The sequence below is a fragment of the Hakea prostrata genome, chromosome 9 (genome assembly GCF_041222555.1).
Source record: "Hakea prostrata isolate BN-2017 chromosome 9, UWA_Hpros_2, whole genome shotgun sequence".
Taxonomy (NCBI): Eukaryota; Viridiplantae; Streptophyta; class Magnoliopsida; order Proteales; family Proteaceae; genus Hakea; species Hakea prostrata.
Window position 1 is genome coordinate 20770905 of NC_142608.1, and position 22567 is coordinate 20793471.

The 22567-nt window shown below is 41.7% G+C and overlaps 1 protein-coding gene across 3 annotated transcripts in view; it reads right to left on the reverse strand.

The window, feature by feature from the left end:
• The window catches only part of IPT9 (isopentenyltransferase 9), an 87346-nt gene extending 74919 nt beyond the window's left edge, over positions 1 to 12427 (reverse strand). For all 3 annotated transcript variants that reach the window (XM_089168010.1, XM_089168009.1, XM_089168011.1), the window contains exons 1-4: positions 12098 to 12427; positions 11914 to 11967; positions 3971 to 4013; positions 2969 to 3077 (exon numbers count right to left, since the gene is read on the reverse strand). In XM_089168010.1, coding sequence (XP_089024136.1) covers positions 2969 to 3077; positions 3971 to 4013; positions 11914 to 11967; positions 12098 to 12382 — 491 coding nt within the window. In that variant the 5' untranslated portion in view covers positions 12383 to 12427. The remainder of the gene's footprint in view (positions 1 to 2968; positions 3078 to 3970; positions 4014 to 11913; positions 11968 to 12097) is intronic.
• Between the last annotated feature and the right edge of the window lie 10140 nt (positions 12428 to 22567).

Here is a 22567-nt window from a genome sequence, read left to right on the forward strand (position 1 = left end):
TTTAGTGCCAATCATTGTTGTCAAGGACTCAAGGTGACCAAAGCAGTTGGGGCACCACCTAAGCAATTAGGCGATAAAGCAGCACCTAGGCGGCACGACCAAATCTGTTGAGGCAAACGTTTTAAATACAACTAATGTAAACCCAGTTTTAGGGTTACGGGTAGTATTGAAATTTTCCTAAAACCAAGGGCTGCCCAGGAATTTCCAGCAAAGAGAATGGGTATCCTAGGGTGTATAGGGTATTCTATAACTTGAAAATCCTGCTGTAATGTTAACTCAGATCTGAATTTTCAACAAAAAACAGAAAACTAAGGTTTTGGGGGCGTTTCAGCTCGGGTGGGAGAAGAGCTGAACTTGCTGTCCCTGATGTTCAGACCTTGTTTTCTTGAACATAGGGAAGGACCTGACTTTCAGCAGTTTTATGTTTCAGAAGTTTAAACTTAGGTTGCAGAAGTTCAGAGGAAGAAGATGAAGAGCAGGAATTCTAAAAGAGCTAGGGTTTGAGGGTTTAGATAGAGTAGGATTGGGGTCAGAAGTGAGTTGCATCCAAGGAGGGGGTAAGGGAAGGCAAAGGGGAGTGAGTATTAGGGGTTTAACAGGGAAGAAGAAGCCAAGCGGGGAGGGGAAGGGGGAGCCATAGGGTAGGGGAAGATGGGGGAGGGCCTGGGAGGTGTCGAAGGGTTTAGGGTAGGGGAATAGGGGAGTTGCAGGGGTGGAGGAGGCTGCGGTTGAGGTGCAGCAGCAAAGGGGATGGGGTTCCCTAGGGGTGCAGAACAGGGGACAGGCAGGAGAGGGGCAGGGGTAGGGAAGGCTTGTGTGGGTAGGGAAGAAGAGGGGAAAGGTGCTGGGGTTTACTTGTTGGAAGCTTCTGTAGATGAATAATGGCTGCTGTGAATTGAGAATAGCTACCGGTTGTAACTGAAAAACTCTTCAAAATCCGCTGTGGACCTCCCAGAGAGAACCACGACCCTGTGTTCCACAAAGACTCTTAATTTTGTTTAATCAAACTTAAGAATTAGAAAGAAAGAGTAGACTTATTTATAGCCCACTAAAAGACTTTAAATTTAAGTGGGATTCCTCTATAGATTAGGATCCCACCACATCAATCATAACGAATGAAATCATAAAATTTAAAAAAGTCTAATGGAGCCTAATTGACACATGCAGAAATGAAATTCTAAATAACTTAAAATTCTAATTAGCATATACTAAATTCTAATTGACATGTGCTGGACTAAGGACTCAAGGACTATTATCTTATCCACATTGGACCAATTCAAACACAACTTAAACTAAAGAACAAAACTCAATTAGGACTCTAAGACTAAACTGGAATTAATTCCAGCAAGTAAAGAAGGCTGGAAATGCCCTAATACCCCTACTAGGGGGTTTGTCATGAGGGTTTCTTGGAACCATCCAAGGGGCCCCACTTAGTGTTTCCACCAGAGGCTCTTTGTGTTCACATCATCAACTACTTTTGAACTTACAAATTTCTATTATAAGCTAAACAAACATTTAATAATCATAGTTATGAAAGATTGTCCAAAGAAAAACACAAACATAAGTTCATCTCATCAAGCATCATAACATATGACTATGAACTATATCAAATTATAAATATGAAAATGAAAGTAGCAATTATACTTATCTCTATGATAGTGTGATGCCAAATAAGTACCTTGTGCCTTTTTACCCGACTTTTTTTAAACGAATAATTTTTGAATCTGAATGGGAATTTGATATGTCCCTTTTTCACCAATTTTTTCACCGAATACGATAAATTAATAGATCACACTATTCTGAATTCCAAATCATTCTCCATTTAATGATTTATTGATTCCCGAATCCGAATGAATAACTATTAGATTCATATATGGCTTTGTAGAATAAAATTTGTTTAAAAAAATTATGTACAAAACATAAAAAAAAATGACCGTTTAGCGCCTAGGCAGCAATACAGTGCACAAGGCGACAAAGCGGTAGCGCCTAGGCGATAAAGCTGCTGAAAATTTGCATGAAAAAAAAGGGGTTAGAAATATGGCAGTTCAAAAACTGCCTAGGCAGATGCTTTACAACAATGGTGCCAATGGAATTAAATGGGCCACAAGCTTAATAACTTTGGATTTCAGTTTCAATCACTAAGGGTGAATAAAATTTATGACAATGTTTGGCATGATTTGTCCACCCTATTTATGGGAAATAAGGAACAGAAATTGAAATTTTCAAATAGCCATGATACTATTCTGTTATATTGATTTCACAACTCTCTCTCTCTCCAACCTGTCATCCCTTTTCTACTATGCACAACTCCTAGCCCTTCTCTTCTGCATACTTTCCCACTCCATGTTTTCTAGAACTCTTCATGCACAGAGCTTGTCACTGAGGAACCCCCTCCTCAAAAAGCAGGGGGTCTCAACCCTGGATAACATAGGTTTTGTAACTCTAGTCCGTTGGCAGGACTTATACCAGTAAATTTAAGCACTTGACCTAAAATTCAGGCTGATCAGAATTTGATTCAATTGAGTTATTAATTTTTGTCATAATCTGATTTGTTCCTTTTTCCCTTCTATACTGTGTCTAGGACATTTCTGCTGGTTCAGGATTACTCCTGCACTGGTTCAGGTGCAGGACCTAAGAAATTTTCCACTGCAACTTGGTAAGATTTTCAGGTTCAGGTTACAAATTAATCTAGAAACTCTTCACATCTACAGCAAGAAGAGTCAAAGTGCACATGAGAACTGACATGCTTGGTAAAAAAATGTCATGTAGATTGCAGATAGTGTGGTAGACTCCAGCCTCTTGTGATAATGTTAAGCAATCATTTCAAGCTTCTTTTGAGATAATTGACATTGAAAGGGTCCAAGAAAGTCATAATTTAGTAAAGGCTCCACATATCACCAATAAGTAAACATAGAAAGTGAATTCCTAAAAGGAGGGAGACAATGTAAAATACGAACTAAAAACACACCATCGTAAGTACAATCCAGTCCCACCAGCAACTATAGGAACATGCCCATTGTCAAGAATATCTCTTGTAGCTCGCCTTGCATCCTCAAAGAACTGTCCAACAGAATAATCTACAATTGCAACAAATATTATCATTTAAACTTCTAGCAGGTGATTCCAAGACTATAAACGCAGAATAAAAGAGAAAATGCAATTCAAATAGGTAATAAGTAGGCCAGAAAACGAATAGAAGAAATGCAAAGCAAGGCATTTCCATGTTTTAGAATTTGTATCTTTTTAAGTATGAATGTTGAACCAATTGTAGTTCATGATATGATCTCATTTTTCAAACAAACAGAAGAGCTTCAATGACAAATACCTAGAAGGCCCTCCATACCACACGAGGCTCACATATGAGCCATATAAAATTCAAAAAACAAAAACAACAACAGAAAACACATCTCCAATGCATCTAGAACAGGAATAACCCCCATATCCATGGTTGTCAAGGCAAAAAGGCAAGGCAATGCTATAGAGGCCAATGAAAACCAAGGTGACACCAAGCAAGGCAACAAGGTGTTGTGTAGGAAACAAGGCGACCTTGACCCAAAAATGGGCCTAGGCACCTAGGCTAACCATGCCCATATCTACTTAGATTTCTACACTTTGAGGACCAATATATTGCAATGTTCAGAGCTTTCTAAGCTACCATAAAATAGAGTAATGAATGATAACTAAGGCATAATAATTTCAATGTGATCCAAGTGACCGCAGCTGCAAAAAACAAATCTCAAATCTGACTTTGATGCTGCACTAATCCCAAAATCCCTTGGGCTAATCTTAGCATCTTGTTTTAGAATGCTGAGAGAAATCATACATTAGAAAGAAAAACATTACCTAAACACAAGTTCATAATGTCTGTCAATCAATAGAAAGAACTTCAAGAGCCATATATGATAAATATATATAGATCAGACTTGTAGCAGCATATAAAATGGATAAAACCTACATCAATTTGTAATACCTTCAGATGGGTGCAATATATCAACCAAATTGTGTGGCACTTCCTGCAAAGATGTAACCAAAAACCAAGAAATGCATTTGTCAAGTGATTGATATCAAACATGGGCTAGAAAACACTTGATTGCAGCAGATATGCTAAGCTAAAATCAAGATTTTTTTCACACTTCAAAAGTTTCGGTGATTGGTATCATTATACATTAAAAACAAGGAGTGTGGAATGACAAAAACTTTATCCTAGTAATTTCTTAAGGATTAAAAATAATGAAAAGAAGATGAGAAATGGTGTATTCTACTTAAACAGCTTTATGTATTACTTCCTTTTGAATGTTATAAGAATACTTAACAGCAGAAGCCAAATGATTCTTGTTCACACAGTACATTTGGTAGTGCCTGTGTGTTGGTCATCATTGTTGTCAACACAGTGCATGTATTATTGTTGACATAATGCATCCTAGTACTGTACAGGATAATTGGGTCATGTATGGTGGCATTCTAGGCAGTTACAGACGTCAAAATGGTATAGAAAGATTCTAGATGAATTGGATAAGTTGGTAGCCATTTGGTAGTGAAGAGAATGTCCACATAGCTCCTGAAGTGAGTAGGTCATCCGAAAGGCATTTCTGTCTACCACATTGGTGAATGTCACTATGTCAGCCAGAGAAGTCAGTGGGGTTTGGTACGATGTTGATACAACACACGGGTGTTTTGGTCATTTGACAGTATGTGGCTTGTTGGTTGTGACGTTGGAGCATCCAGGCCTATGCTGGAGTATGAGATACTTTGCATGCAGCTTATACTAAGAGTGTGCAGCATATATTGTAACCATGCAGCTTATACTGTATGATAACAAAGAAATACTATGAAGAGGTACAAAAATACTGAGAAGCCACTCAAACATACAGTGAGGAAGCAACAGAGTACTGAGAAGTGACATGGGAATACGAATTACGATATGCATTATGGGTTTTGTGATTAAATATGTGTATCGAAAGGCAGCAAGTTTGAGAGAGCATTTTCAAAAGTTCAGACAACTTTACAAGGAAATGAAAACTGAAAATTTCTGTCATCAAGTCCTCTTCAAAACAAGATTGGAAGCATACAATTTCAAGTTGGGATGATGAAGTTATGTGGGCCCAATAGGATGAGGGCCAAATTCCAAGATCCAAAAAAGAAATCAGCAGGCAATCAGGGTTTGTAAGACCCTGCAATTAGGGATTTAGGGTTGTTTAAGGGTTTTAGTTGTAGGGATGACATACTAGGTAGGGTTTAGAGGCTTAGGGTGAATGAAATACAACCCTGAACCTTTCTGTTTTTGGTTTTAGACTTGAATTCCAGAAGTCTAGGTTTGTGGGCAATTAGGGTTTCTAGGGGGTAGTTAGGGTAGGATTAGGATCAAGTGCTAGATAGAGGATGGGGGTTGTGATTCTAGAAGTGGAAAGGATATGCTGGAGGGGGATTAAGAGATATGGGATTTAGGGTTTTGACGGAAGAGGAATAGGGCCAAATGGGTGGGGAGGGGAATTCGAGGAGTGCGATAGAAGAGGGAAGAAGGGGGAAGGCTTGGTGCGATGGAGGGGTGGAGAATGTTGGCTTACTAGTTTGATTGCTCGCAGAAGAAGATTGGATAGAGGAATACTAATAACCTTATTGCCACAGGAAACTCCTGCACTTGAGAACCCTAGAATCCTACTGATCCCCCTGATCTCTGTTGTAACCCTCCTTCAATTATTTTATTCATCAAAGCTGATTTGGTTACAACCAATAGGCTGTATTTATAGCCTTTATTGAAAGGCTCCTACTAGAGCTTAACTTTGGAAGCAAAACAGAAAAGGGCTCTTATTTTAAGAAGGAAAAACCTATTTAAAATAAGACTCCAACTTATTCTAGATTGACCTAAACAACAACATAAAAGTAGGACTAGACTCCTAACGAAATACGACAGCACTAAAGAAACTCTATATTAAATAGAACTCCTAGGCAAGGACTGCTAATTGACTTCACATAGACTGACTCAAGAAAGAAAAGAACACAGTTGAACTTCAAATAAAATTCTGCTTGTAACAAGACCTAAGTGGGCCTGACTGGGATGGTCCCACACTGCTGGGGCTGGGCCTGGTCTTCCAGTGATAATAAAATAGAGTTATGGTGATTCCCGTTTATCTGCTCAAGATGAAGGATATTTTTAAAATCCCAAATATATTTGGAGTTCCTGTAAAAATCTGTGCTGAATTTGATGATGTTCCAAGTTATATTGGTAGTGCCTGTTGATACAGATATTTAGTCACAACCAATGCTCAAATCGGAGGCTTGGAGCTATAACAAAGATGCTAAAGCCAATATTTTAATGGGCTATTCTGATTGGTTATGGACTGAAGACACGTAGTCCCTGATTAAGAGCGCTGGCGTCGTAAAATAAGCATAAGAGATCTTGTTTTAAAGGCTCCCATTGTGCTCTAGAATGAGACAATGCAACCATACCGATCCAATGGCAGAAATCCATTTCACCTTTTGCTGCAGATCAAAGGGCTATGACTGATCTGTGCTTGATCGACCTAGAGTAATTGGAAAATGGCCTGCTAATGAGCCCTTGATACTTGATAGTTTACATCTAACGAGGCTTGACTCATCTGACAGATATTATTAATGCTTTTCATGAAGATGCTAATCTAACAGCTTACAGCATATGCGTCAGTGCACATGTGAAACATGTGACTAAGAGACATCTTTTTTCTTTTTTTTTCTTTTTTTTTTTTTTTTTTGGATTAGGAGCTTCTTATATACCGGAAGGGGAATGAGAATATTAATGCCACCGAATGGGTGCGAACCCAAGACCTCCCCGTGGGAGGTTGGGCCTTTAACTGCTTTACTAACCCACCATTGGTGACTAAGAGACATCTTAGTGCAGTGAGCATTCAACCTGCTTTCCTTGAGATTTCATTTGGAGGCCTACAGACAGCTGAACTTCAAATAAGTATAATTTCCTCATCCAAACTTGCATTTGAGTGATTCAAGTTGCAGATTTTCAAGCGATGAGAGCTTCATCCTCTAAGGGAGAGAAAATATAGGGGTTATTCATTGAAAATCACAGATTTCTTCCCAACCCTTTGTGAAATGCATTCCAGACATCACCACTCATCTTCTTGTATATCTGAAGACATCTTGAAGTGCCCTAATGGTGGCTTTGCTCCATCGAATGCTTGAGTGATGCATTTTAAGTAAGGTTTGGTGAAGAAACAGAGAAAACCTTTTTTTCCTTTTATTCTAAGCACTTGAATCCATCTCTATTTACATTATTATATCTATAATCCTTCGCCTACCAAAATGTAAGGAACACATTGTACCCCAATTTGCATAGATCATTGTACAAAAAAGGGTGCAAAAAAAAGGGAATGAAGAAAAGAGGAGAGTGTAGAAGAAGAGAAGAAAGAAGAAAGGAAAAGGAGATCTGTGCACACAATGTGTTTGTGAAGACACTAAAGAAGAAAAAGAGAGAAAGAAAATCAAAGAAAGGAAGGAAGAAGGATGAAGAGATTGATAAACCGAACTGTGTGTTTCCTATGCAGCCAAGGAACACAGACTTGGAAGATTCATGTGAGCTACTAGCCTACTAGTGATCTCATCTAATCTCCAGAATACCAATGATCAGAGACAATGCATACAGTGAGATTTCTTTTATCTCATGTCATTTTGATTATGCATATTCATCTTGTATGCTAGATAGGTTAGGGCATTTTAAAATATGCCTAACTTTGTATATGACTAATATTGGGTGCTAGGAAACCATTCGGGTTAAAATCATTGCCTCTACTTTTAGAGATAGAAGCAGGTTGGATGTCCTGAAGCATTGGTTGGACTAATTCATCTAATGCCATGGGTACGGCCTCCAAGATATATTCTAGGTAAATGGGTGAAAGACCTAGCCTTTGTATTTTTCAAAAGGGAAACTAGTGATGAGCACACACTAAGGTCTAAGTAACTATTATGAAGGTCAACCTAGAGAAGGGGTGAATAGGCTGAACTAGTGGAGAATACCATATGATGACAAATAAATACAAATTTAAAAATTAAGCAATAGAAATAATGCAAAAAAAAAAGGCACACAATGATTTTATAGTGGTTCGACTCAATTGAGTCTACGCCCACTCCTGTTTGACCTTAGAGAGATTCCACTAGTGACACCCTTTCCGAAAAATGGGGGGACACAACACCCTCACAAAATTGAATTAGGCAAAGACTATCCAATGCAACTAATAAAAGAAATTGGATGAAAAGTTATCTAGGGTGTGGCACAAACCCTTGAATGTATGTAATGAATATCAATAAAGGCACATTGGGTCTCCCTGTTATTTGCTTCTCGGCGGTGCTTGAGGAAGATCTCTTTCAGTTCGGCTGCATTTGTTTGCTGGAATAAAGGTGGGGTGCGAAAATTCTTGAAAAAAGTGTAGATTTCTTACTTTTCCCTTAAATCCCAAAATGGTAGATTGTTTGGTTGCTTGGGGTGGGAAAGTGAGAGACAAGTTTCCTTGATTGGTGATGTGGCAATCCAGCTTGTCTGGTGATGTGGCAATCCAACTTTCCCACCCCAAGCCATTTTAAAACCCCACATATTTGGTGGCACTTTGTGGGAAAAGAAAAAAAAAAAAGAGACACCCCCCCCCCCCCCCCCCCCCCCCCCCCCCCCCCCTCCCTCCCCTCCCCCCCCCCCCCCCCCCCCCCCCCCCCCACCCTTTCTTCCCCCCCCCCCCCCCCACCAAAAAAAACCCCACACCACCACACCCCCCCCCAAAAAAAAGAGGAGGGAAAAAAAAAAAAAAGGGGTTTAAAAAAAAAAAAACTGGCTAAAAAAAAAAAAAAAGCCAAAAAATCCCTCCTCTTTTTTCCTTAAGGGGGTTTTTAAGGACCTGAATGAGGCTACTTAACAAGGTGGAATAACTCAAGAAGAAAAAAGGGACTTTGAATAAAAGTTGAATAAGAAACAATACATTCTACCAGCAGTAGGTGATTCCTACGGCTACCCAAGAGCAATAGCTCTCACATAAACTTTCTCAATGCTCAAAACATGTCTCTTCTACTCTTCCTTCCCCCTATTTATAGCAATTACGTTCCTACAGTATTAATTAACAGAATCATCCCAATTCGAATAGGACTCTTCAAAAGTAACCTGAATTCGAATAGGACTCTTCAAAAGTAACCTGAATGTAATATGACTCTTCAATCTAATCCTAAAAAGTAACCTGAATACAATAGGACTCTTCAAATCTGCCAATCGTTTCCTTCCCTAGAATTTAGGGATTTACTTTCCCTGTCGAGTGTAGACTTGTGTTACTAGGGACCTATCAATACTCCCCTCCAACAGTTTCACCTTGTCCTCAAGGTGAAAATCTGAAAATCTCTTCTGCTGGGGTTTAATGGAGTGGGCTTGACCCAAGGGGGTTTCTTTGGGGGTCTAGCGGCCCAGTCTTTGTGTTGGGTTTGTTTGGGCCTTAAGTTTGAGACGAAACATAACTGATTGAGGCCCAAATAACACAATCTTTGGCTCATAGGGATTGGACCAAACCCATGAAGCGGTTTGAGGTGAACCGAACCAACCCCAAAAACCCTAATACTCCATCGTCTTCTTCTTCCTTTCCTGCGACGATTTGCTGCAACCCTAGCTGCCGCCTGAGGTTTTCTGTCGGCAGCGACTGAGCTCTTCTTCTTCGATTCAGCGGCAAGAGTCCTCGCAGCCCCGACGTTAATCCGGTAGGCATCGACACCCGAAACTCTCATTCGAATCGACTTGGATTTTTCAACGTGTACTTTCAAATCGACTTCGGCTACGTTTGTCTCAACCACCATACTGTGGTTGTCCAAAGCTGAGATGGATTTCTTATCGCTCTCATCTCTGAACTCCATTCTTAAGGCCTCCGTGAAGTTCGCCCAATCCAGTTTCTGCCAGTGTCTCCGGTAGACCCAATCTAACGCATCATCTTCCAGATGTTCGAGTGCTACTCCAAGCCAGTGTTCTTGCTGAATCTGATGTTGCCAGCAGAAGAGCTTGACTTCAATCAACCATTCCTCCGCTCGTTCTTCGCCTGGAAAGATCGACAATGTCATCTCACTTCCCTGGGATCGTGAATGCTCTGATACCATTTGTTAGGTACCTGAATGAGGCTACTTAACAAGGTGGAATAACTCAAGAAGAAAAAAGGGACTTTGAATAAAAGTTGAATAAGAAACAATACATTCTACCAGCAGTAGGTGATTCCTACGGCTACCCAAGAGCAATAGCTCTCACATAAACTTTCTCAATGCTCAAAACATGTCTCTTCTACTCTTCCTTCCCCCTATTTATAGCAATTACGTTCCTACAGTATTAATTAACAGAATCATCCCAATTCGAATAGGACTCTTCAAAAGTAACCTGAATTCGAATAGGACTCTTCAAAAGTAACCTGAATGTAATATGACTCTTCAATCTAATCCTAAAAAGTAACCTGAATACAATAGGACTCTTCAAATCTGCCAATCGTTTCCTTCCCTAGAATTTAGGGATTTACTTTCCCTGTCGAGTGTAGACTTTTTTTTTTTTTTTCCCACCCCGCGCCCACCACCCCCCCCCCCCACCCCCCAAAATTGGGTTTTGATTGGGTCCCAACGGATAGAAAAGAATCATATTTTTGAATTGTTGGTCAACCAATAAACCATGTTAGTCGACCGGCTGAAAGTAGCTGTTAAATATATAGTCGTCAAAAAACTTGGCAGCTTATCAATCCCTTGTTGATTGACGGCACTTCAACTGTCACACTAGCAGTCAACAAGTAGCCTGTCGGCCACAACCGATAGGCCACTGGTGATGCTAACAGTCGCTCAGGCTTAATTGCCTGACGGTCGACCATTACATCGACCTACAGCATTTTAGGGCTTCCCAATAATGATTTTTGAAATCGGTCAACTGCCCTAAAGTTCAACCTAACAGTACTCCATGCACATGCAATTTTTTCAAAAATATGGATATGCAGTTTATGCATTTATAAGGTGCCACTCGTCTTAGTCTATGTGCATGGTCTTGATTGCTTGATTCTTCTTCATTCTTAAGCATTTCCTTTCCTTCTTTTTGTTCCAAGATATTGGATGATCTAAGATCCTTATCATTGACAATCATGTTTGCTGGCCTTCCATGGTAGTAGGAGATACTCTAAGCTACTGGCAGTGATTTTGAATTCAAATCAGTATTTGAAGCCGGCATTCTATAGTCGTGGTAGATACTCTTAGCTGTTGGAGGTGAATTTGAATTATTTCCTTTTATCATTGTTGTGGTCGAACTAGGATTTGATCTGGTCGAACACCTGGTCCGACCAGACCACCATGACTCAAAACGAACCTGAGTTAACTCTTGGGATAAGATTAGAAGTTACGAGAGATAAGAGGAGGAATCCATGTCAAATTCTATCAACACTATTCAAGTGGAGTTCAACTAGCCTAAGAGAGACAGATTCCTGGTACAACTCTAAACAAGAACTACATAGGTCGATCAAAGAGAACTATATAAACACATATCATAATCGATATAAGGTATGCGCTCTTAAGTTACTCTATTAACTGAGATATTGGGTGATAGAGAGGTGGATCCTTTTGTTCAGAGTGAGTTAACTTGTTCGTCGAAGAAGATACTCTGACCACGTTGGTCGAGCACGTTTTTGCAGGTTCGAGCGATCGACCAGGAGGGACCGAATTCTGCCACAACAATCATGTTGGCCGGCTTTCTATAGTTGTAGTAGACACAACTAGCTGTTGGAGGGGATTTGATAAGATTCAAATCAATATTTCTATCGTTTCCTTCTATAATCTAAATACATCAATTGGGGTCGTCCGTGATTCAAACTAAATAACTACTTGTATGTCTGAGTACCCAAAAGAAAATTAAAATAATAAATTATTGCGTGAGTAAAAGAACACAAGCACCTTCCTATCGCTCAACGAAGGCTTTGCAGATCCAACATCGAGTCCTCGGTATACCTGCAACACAATCCACAGCACAGTTTCAACCGGACATATCAGTTTCTTCTATCGTAGTAATGTCAATTGACTAATCTTTAAAGATACAACTAGTACTTCCAATTTCTCACAAAGAAGGGGGCATGCAAACCTGGACAGAGTCAGCGCTTATGATTTCCCCATTGAGTCTCTTTGCAAGCTCCAAGGCAAGCTTGCTTTTACCGGCGCCCGTAGGTCCAGAGATGACAATGACCTTTTCCTTATTCTTCTTATTGTTCTTCGTTATGTTTGCATCTATGGTGGAGGTGGTGAAAGAAGTGATAGTAGCTATTGAAGAGCGATGGCGAAACGAGAAGGTTGGGTTTGGGAAGAGAGTGCATTGGGAAGAGGAGGCCAACCTGAAGCTCCATGTCCGTAGCGCAACTCCGCCACTCATTTGTGAAAATGCCAGAACGACAAGAGAAACTCGGACTTTGGCGCTTTCAATATTCAATCAAATTTAAGTTTTTTTTGGTAAACACAATCAGATTTAAGTAGGTCCTGAAGAAAGGATTCGATTTGGTTCGAAATTGAAATTGAACCAAACCAGACAGAGGCCTCTTTTGGAAATCAAAATCGAACCTATAAATGTTTGGTTTTTATTCAATTTATATACATCCAATTGTTTATTCGGCTTTGAGTTTGGGTAACAAGGTACCTATTCTACCCAAAAAAAAAGTAACAAAATAACCTGTTGTGGAGAGCATATAGCCCGAGAGGTCCCCTACGAGAGACTCAGAGAGCCCCTCGGGAGGGACACATCCACCCACTCGTATACTCCCCTCCCTCGGGAGAATCAGAGAGCCCCTCGAGAGGGACACATCCACTCAATCGGGTAGGTGTGCTCCCCTCCCTCGGAAACTCAGAGAGCCCCCACTCGGGTAGGTGTACACCCATCCCTAAGGGGGCTCAGAGAGCCCCTTAAGGAGAGAGCACACACCCACTCGGGTAGGTGCGTAATATCTCCTTAAGAGTCATACTTGAAGTAAGTTCAAGAAAACCTTCAATACTAAGTCCAAGAGTGACGTTGAAGATGACCAAGTCAAAAAGGTCAGTTGCAGATAACTACTCAACATATCCGTTCCGAGACTTGGGGAGACGGATAAGTGAATAACGGCTCTATTAGGCCTGCCAAAGAAGGGAATGCGCTTCCTAAGATCTCTCACCCACTCTTCAACATAATAGGCGAAATACAAGGAGACGCCGCATCCAGGTATCTTCTATATAAACCTTCATCCTACAAGGAGAAAGGTACGAGATTCACTTTACCATTATTCTCTATGCCTTGAGAACTCTCTCTCAAGGTCTTCTATTGTTGCCTAGACTAACTTGGGCGTCGGAGGCGGTTCCCCGGCCAAGACTTGGCCGGCCAGTTCTTGTTTTCTCTGTGAGTGTAGGCATCTCAGCTATTCTTATTTGGTTGGAGAAGCCTCCAAGAGGTTATCCAACTATCCGGCTCTCAAAGAAGTTCTAAACACAACAAATTGGCGCCGTCTGTGGGAAACGTCACAAAAGTCATGGCGAGACGTACCACTAACTAAGTGACGAATTCCAATCAAGTTACTACTCGAGGAAGAGAAAAAGAGATGGAGAACGAACGTATTGAAGGACAGGTTCTCCCTTCTCCAGATCTACAAGTTCTAATTCAAGAGGACGGTCAAGAAGGAATTCCTGAGATTCCTCCAAGAACCGTACCAACTCCATTTGGAGAAGGAGGTTCAGATCAACCCCCAATTCCGGCAACAGTTGTTGATTTACAAAATATGCAAAGGGAAGTCCAACAACAAATGTTGGAACTCCAAGGAGTTGTTCGAGGTTTAGTTCATCAAGTCGGGGTACCATCCAGACCCTCTCGAAATACACAAGAATGACGAAGGCGTGAAGCTTCTCGTCGTACTCGAGGTAGGCAACGCCTAGGGAATGATGTTCGAGAAAGGCAAAACCCTAGGGGACCCAAACAAACAGTCGAACGTGTTGGAGAAAGATCTCAAGGAGTCCATATTGAATAACCACCTCCCCAAGGAAATCGGACTCGGGGAAGTGTGTTCAACCATTTGGCCGGGCTCAGGCAGACTCAGGATTTACCAAGAAGAGAACGTCGAGATGAAAGAGTTCGTGAGCAAGAAGGCGAAAGCCAAGGAAGAAGGGAAACAAAATCTGATAACCCGAGAGGGTCGGTCAGCCAATCTAGATCTTCTTGTGGACCTACTTCCCAATATTCAGATCTTGGAAGTGTTCGGTCTCCGCAAGGCGTCAAGAGACACATGGTCTCGGGAGAAGATTAGAAGTGTCACATCCCCCCAGCTGGTACCTTAACTGACATACCGAGAGTGTGATCCACAGCCCCGAAGATCAAGTATCGAGGAAATCATCCTCCCACATATCCAATAACATAATCATAAATAGGAAATAATCAAAGTTTTAATATTATAAACAAAAGATTTAAATCAGGAAATAAATAATCAATATAATCAGAGTGTGAAAATGATACCAAATGTAATCACATCAAAAGAAGTAGAGAGGCGGAAACTCACTCCACAGCTATAGCAGAACGTAGTACGTAAGTCTAAAAAGAATTACAACTGTTTCTAAAGAAAAGCAAGAATAGAATGTTCAAAGTAAACTACACGTTTTCTAATCTATAGATGACATCTTCAAAATAGTGGACTTCATCAATCCAATAGAGATGTTCCAGCTCTACATTACGTCTAATCGTAGTACGCAACTTGATCACTCGAGGGATCATCAGTGTTGTCTTCATGGTTGCCAATACCTTGCGTGTAGTACGCTTCTTCGGCTTGCGCTTCATCGTACTGTCCTTCATAGTAGTCAGTACCTATAGAATAATCTAACAAAAAGATTGTACAAAAGGAGTGAGTTCGATTGAACTCAGTAAGGCAAGTTAACTCATAACAACATAAATAACATACAACAGAGCATAACAAGATGCAATGAAATATGAAACAGATCATGTATGTATGCATCTAAACTTTATGTATGCTGGTCTCTATTGGCAGACATGCTTTAAGTCATAGCACCGTACTTCTTTGGGAAGGTCTTAGTCACTCGGCTCCGGTTGGTAGTGGGTCCTTCATCCCTCTCAAACAATCCATGGTTGGGGGTTAAGTCACCGCTCTCTCACATCACCATTGGTCTAAGTATTGGCGCATGTTAGGGTAAAGCCTAGCCCAATGCAAGTCATCTACTCAATCACATCAACTCAGATCCAGATACATCCATTCCTCCCCTCTCGGGATCCTTTCCAGTATCCTTCACACTAGAGTCAGCGTATTCCCTCTCGGACTACGGACTCATCAACCCTATTGGTTATCCACATATGGTAAATGGGAAGCTCTCATATCCTCTCACGGATATAACTCACCTCACCGGTCTTGAGCGCCCATGAGCCCAAGTCTAATCATATGCAACCCTCCAATAAATGGCCCCCACAATGTGATTCCCGTCCTCTCACGGGTTGGTTACCGGTCTTGAGCGCCCGTGAAGAATTCACTAGTGCTTCCCCAAAGAAAGAAGAACCCAGGAGAGTTCTTAACTTAAGATAAGTTCAAGAACCCGAGAGTGTTCTTAGGATTAAGAAGAACCCAAGAGAGTTCTTGACTTAAGAAAAGTTCAAGAACCCGAGAGCATACTTAGAATTAAGAAGAACCCAAGAGAGTTCTTGACTTAAGAAAAGTTCAAGAACCCGAGAGCGTTCTTAAAATTAAGAAGAACCCAAGAGAGTTCTTGACTTATGACAAGTTCAAGAACCCGAGAGCGCCCTTCAAAGAAAACCCAAGAAAGTTTTACAAAGGTTAGATTTCTCTAAGGCATTATGCTTCGGGAAACACTCGGGTATCCACTCGGGAGAAATCTCAGAGCTTTCTTCAAACAAAGAAAGCCCAAGAAAGATTTATCAAAGGATGGATTTCTCAAGGGCATTACGCTTGGGAAGACGCTCGGGTTGCCCTTCGGGAACATTCCCAGAGCTTCTTTTGAACAAGGAAGAACCCAAGAAGGTTTTTGAATTTAGAAAGGTTCAACAACCCAAAAGAGTTCAACGAATAATGAAGAAAATCTTCAAGTGACAGAAAAACTAAGGCAATATGCTAGGGGCGTCACTCGGGTTAAAACTCGAGGGGTCAATCGAGGTCATGATCGACAAAAACTTGAAAGAAAGAAAAGCATAACGCCTCAGTTATTAGCATACAATCTCAAAGTTGAAAGGTAACCATCAATTCAAACTTCAAAATATATTTGGCCATGATGACCAATATTACAAAAACAAGTTGCAGGAAAATAAAAACAAGTTTTCTTTCACATAAGAAAGCTAATTCTCGGGAGGGTCTTGCTCTTTGGGAAGGCGGAGAGTTGGTTCAACAAACTCAGTCTCAAACTCATCTTCGGGAGTTTCCTTAACCACGGAAGTCTCCCTTTCAGAGCTATCTTCAGTACCTTCTTCTTCAACTTCATCAACATAGAGGAGGGGATCAGGAGGCCTAAACGGTTCCTTGCACTCAACCCCCTCGGGCAAAGCTTTCTCAAGCTTCTCATATACCCTCCCGTCCAACATCCTAGATAACTTCTCGGGGTGAGGAAGATCAACTTGTTGAAGAACCAAAGTAAAAGCATCGTCAAGACCAGACGATAGGAAGTGATGGAGAGATCAGTCTGAAGTTTCTTGAATTGGGTAGTGCCAAAGTAGGAAGTGATAATCTTTCTATGAACGAGGTTGGGAACTTCATCAACATGAATAGGAAGCTTCCCGGCATTCACTTCAGAACGAAGCTGGTGAACGAGGGACTCCATTTCCTCTTTCCTGCTCGCAAATTCCTCCTTCTCCTTAAGGGCCTCCTCCAAGTCTTTTTTGGCTCGGGAAAGCTCTTCTGCAAGAATTGATTTTCTTTCTGACATTTCTCTCGTCTCAGGCTCTTCTCCTCATCTTGCTTCTTCAAACACTCAACGTTCTTCCTCATGCCAGAAAGCTCTACATTGGCTTGTCCGTGGGCTCTCTCAGCTTCTCGGAGTTGATCAACGAGATGCTCAGAATGAATCATACACTCTCCCATGTAATGCGCTCCCCCCGAGAAATACCTGAAGGAAATTTGGAATATCAAGTTATAAAATTTACCTTAAGAACTGCATACCTGGATAACTGAAGAAGGGGAATTACCTATAGGCGTTGGCATAAAATTTGTCGTTAGGAAGAGTTTTCGGATGTCGATCCGACGATCATCCTCAAGGATCATCCCTTCCAAGAAGCCGTGATCGAGCAGAGCATGGATGGAGTCCCCAAGAACGGTGTCGTTAGGAACCAGTTAAGTTGGCCATCCCGCCCCCCCGGGGAATGAAGACTGGGGAATGCCAACGATGGGAGGATTAGCTGGGATCCTCGGGGACCCCTTCTCTTGGCGGTTTTCTTCAAATATCGGTTGGGAACCCGAGGCCTCTTTGGTGGTGGTCTTCTTAGCTAGCTTGCGGGCGAAGGCTTCTTTTGTGGAACCACTAGCAGCCCGAAGAGCATTGATATCTAGTTTGCTGGACACTACAAGAACAAACAAAGAAGATTAGAAGAAACAAAGCAAAAGAATCAAAGAACTTAAGAACGACGAAAGAATAAGGGGCTCACCCGGAGAGAGACCCCACAACTGTAAGATGGACGGATACTCAAAAGAGTACCCATGAATTGCGGCTGAATCCCCCTCAACCCGAGTAATCCTTTCTAAGGCCGCTCCTTCAGTGGTGGATAACTCAACAAGCTTATTAGCTTCTTCAAGTTCCACATTCGTTTTCTTCACAAAGGTAGTTGGGAAGGACGGCTGGACTGGGGGCTTGTAGAAAAAGAAATGATGTCTCCACCCCTTGGTGGATGTCGGCATAGTGCCCGAAAGGATTATATTGCCCTACCAGTCAACCATGTCAGTTGCCCGACGGTTAAGAGAAAGCCAACCCCGCTGAGATTGACTCTTGACTTCGAAGAATCGATGAAGAAGGGGAAAAGTTGGCTTAACTCCAACATTGTTGCAAAAACCAACAAAGCCAGTTACATTTCTCCAACCATTCGGGATTAAGTTAGAAGGAGATATCTCATAATGCTCGAGTAAGTCTTCGATAATCCGCTGTACCGGAAGACGAAGACCTCCCAAGAAGGCATCAAAGTAAAGGGAGGATGTTCAGGGGGCTCTCCAACCCGACTAGACTCGGATGGGAGAAGGAAGGAATAGTCACTAGGAATTTCACAGGAATCCTTCAAGCGCTTAAGATGGATTTGCTTGATGTCGCAAGGGTAAAATTCAGGACCCGAAAGCTTTCGGTCATAATCAATATGAGAAGGGGTTTTCGGCTTATTCTTTTCTGAAATGCCTCCTCCGAAAGCAATTCAACATGGAGAAGGGGAAGCCAACGATTTCTAGAATCCGAAGGACGAGAGAGAGGGGGATGAGGCGAAGAATGCTTCCGATGAACAACTCGAGATCAGGCAGGAAAGGGTTGACTAGTCTTCTCAACTTCTTGACGTTCGGAAGAAGGAATAGAAGAAGGCTCAAGGTTAATTAAGTCAAGTCCTAAGTCAGAACACAAGGGTTCTTGACTAATCGGGTCATCCCTAGCTAAGTCAGCCGCTGCTCTCATAACTTCTTCAGAATTTGCATAGTCGGGAAGGTCTTCTTCACTGGAATAATATACATAATAGGTTCGAGATGAGGTTTCGGGACCCGAAACCTCGCTGGCGGGAACCTCCCTAGGGGAAGACGGTCGGGCTAATTCTTTGCCTCTCCTCGACTTATCCATAATTGCAAATATGGAAAAGGAAAAGAAACCGAGAAGGGATAGAAGAGACTTACTGGTTGGAGAGTTGAAAAGCAAGACAAAGAAAGCAAAGACTAGCGGCGCAATGGAGGAGACTTGAGAGACACGCTTGCAAACAAAAAGTGAAAATGAGGTGACTCCTCTATTTATAGTGAGAGTGAGGAAATGAAAGGGCACAATCTAACGGCCTAAGATCAATCAAGGCGACGGTTGAGATCAAGAATGCTAAAGGTCGTGATCCAACGGTTGGCGATGAAATGGACACAACGGTTGAGATTGAGAAGACAAAAGGTCATGATCTGATGGCCGAGAGTCAATGACTTCAACGGTTGGGATTTTGTCACCGTTGGCATATCAAGAGTTGCAATGAAGAAACGGTTACGACAAATCAATACGACGGTTGGAAGTTAAGAATAGCAACGTTTTAAGAAGACTTTTAAAGAAATGACTTTCGTCATTTAAGATGACATATACCCAGAAGTCTCTAGATAAAAACTTTGACGAGAAGAAATGCGAGAAAAGCATTCCATACGTTCGAGAAACCAATCACACGGAATGGGGGGCTCTATTGTGGAGAGCATATAGCCCGAGAGGTCCCCTACGGGAGACTCAAAGAGCCTCTCGGGAGGGACACATCCACCCACTCGGGTAGGTGTACTCCCCTCCCTCGGGAGAATCAGAGAGCCCCACAGGAGGGACACATTGTCACACCCCGCCCGCCGGGCCCGGTTAACCGCCCGACAACCCGTGGGTGCGAACCGTCACAGGATCCATGGTTTTAGTTTATCAACAGTAATAAATACAAATACAGATAATCAAGAGCAAGAATAGTGCAATAATTAATAAAAAGGTTACATGAGTCCAAATACTCCGATAAATATCCAAGAAATAATCAAAGGAAAGAATCAAGAATCAAATGTAATATCGAGTTCAGCGGAAGCAAAAAGAATAACTAAATAATCTTCATATTCAGGAGGCTTCATGCTCTGCAAGTTCATGTATCACTGTCTGTGCCACATCAGCTTCAAACGAGAAGGCTCTTTATACGAATCATCTCCAACTTCCGACGTTGTGCAACCATCTGTACAATTTATATAATACATACAATGACAGGAATGAGTTCCAACGAACTCAGTAAGGAACAAGCAATTCACATATATATGTCAATACAATCCACGAATGCACATATGAAATGATATGGATGATATGCAGAAATATGAATGCTACTAAGATCTAACTATGCAAGTCTCTAATGGCTGACATGCTTTAAGATATACACCAGCCTCCTCTGGGTAAGTCTCATGATCACTCTGATCTGGCAAGGACTGGTTACCTCTGTAGGGATCCTGGGCAAAGGGGTAAGTCCACACCTGGCTCTCAAACCATGGCTAGGGGTTAAGTCAACACTCTCTCACCACGACCATTGGCAATGAGTACTGGGGCATGTCGAGGTTTCTAATCCAATGCAAGTCATAATGGTAACATACTATATGAAGTCCAGATACTTCCCCTATGGCACCAACCAACTCGGTTCAGTATCCTTCGCAACCTAGGAGTGAGAACCCTCACGGACTGGCTACCGCTGTTGGACTCCACTCCTTAACCCTATGGTCATCCACATATTATTGGGGCGGATGCTCTCATGACTCCTCACGACACCCGGTCCGTTCCTTAGACGTCCATGAGCCCAACCCTAACATATGCAACCCTACCATTACATGACCAACAGTGGACCACTCAGTCTCCGCAGGGACTAGTTACCGCTGTTGGATGAAACATAGTCACGGGTCACCCGGCTTCAATTCCCCTGCCGAAAGGGTAATAGCATGTGGGGTACCTAGCCATGCAATTCTAGACTCTCCTAAATATGTCATCCAGTAATCATGATAGTGCTGGAGACATCAGCAGGCATGTGTCCCATTCCACATCCTTCTGATATCCCAAGCTAAGATATCCCAAAGGAATACCCCTTCCATCACAACTACACTACAATCACTCTTTATCATACCATGAACAGTTTTGCAATATCATGAAAGATGAAGTACATCAAGTAATACCACAAACAACAAGTGTACAATAAGATTCACATGCTTTATACAATTACAACAAGTTACATGATCAAAGAATAGTAAATAGAACAACAGAATCATCATGTATATGTAATTGCATATAAATAAGAATGCATGTCCTTATCTGTAATTATGTAAAACTCCTTTAACTTGAATTCCAGAAACTATTATAAGACTTTAACTTGAAACAGAGAACACCTAGGCATAGGGTTACAAGAATATATAAGAGTCAAGAGTCAAAACAAATCCAAAATCAAACTTACACAGACACCGGAAACCGGCCGGTCGCTTGAGCCGGTCGCTTAGGTTAAGCGACCGCCACTAGTGACCGCCCCAAAAACATAGAGTTACAGATCCGAAACTCAGGCTTCTGATCATCCGTTTTCAATCTGGATTTCGAGTGATCATGGCCAAAGTCTCGAATCTAACACTCCAAGAGACACTAGGTGATAAGAAACCTAACAAATACCATAAATGGATTACCCAGAAACTTTCCCCTTGACTAGATCCATCCATTAACAAATGCAGGGATTCGTTTATGGACAGGATCTCATCAAGAACATTGGAAAGGGAGTACAACAAATCAAATGGGTAACCACTAACAAAAAGGAGATGGGTTCATATCAATTAGAGGTTAAAAAGAAGAGAATTGCAGATGGAGATTCATTACCTTAATCAGAATCACCAAGAATAGAAGAGAAAAGGTTTCATATCATTAACAACACTTCAGACCTGAATCCCGTACGTTTCCACAGCCGCCTAATCGCCCAAAATAGCAATCCCGAACATAATAATGCGTTAATAGGGCGAGGGATGCTATTTATAATGAACAGGGGGCAAAATAGGGCAAAACCTCGAAAACAGAACCGGGCGGTCTGTAATATCCAACCCTATTCTAACCTTGACCCTGACCCGGATCCACTGTTGTATTCAGGTCCGAGGACCCGAAGCGGTGGAAGAAGAGATTTATGGACCATTCTGATTGATGATCATGATTCGGAGACCGAGCCCATGGACATTGACAATGATACCCCTTGCTTAAATGCATTGTCAGTGTTTAAGGAAAGTCTGCGCATCAGAGAAGATTAATATGGTTGATGTACCAAATGACCTCCTGTGCACAATCCGAAGGTATGCCCCGAAACTATACTTCTTGATTGAATTGTGGAAGAAAACCTCACTCAATTTGACCTTGTATAGCATTTCAAATCCCTACTTGAAGTTGCTATTCTAAACCTGAGTTTTCTGCTGAAAATATTTTGGTCGATCATTTTGGTCGATATCATCGACCAAGGACCATCGACCAAAATATCCCAGTCTACCAAGTTAATGATTCCATGGAATATTCCTTTTCTATTTAATATGATCTCGAGCCTTGAGCCTTTTGCAATCATTTTTCTCACCTGGGAACGTGGGGAGAGCTTCCCAAAGCAGCTCCTTGGTTAGTGTGAAGGGTATCTCATCAAAGACACTTAGTTTATCATTGATTCTTGTCTTCATCTTCCACACTAAGGTATGACTCCTCCTTCCACTCTCTACCCTACCCTTTTCTACTATTTTCTATTGTCATCTTGCTGATGGGACATTTGGAATGGTGCTGCAACCTTGCAACCACCACTCCAAGTGCCTACTCATGCTCAATCCATGATTTCCTTAGCCATTCATTGATGCTAATGCTTATATCTCATGCCTGGCATATGTATTCCATG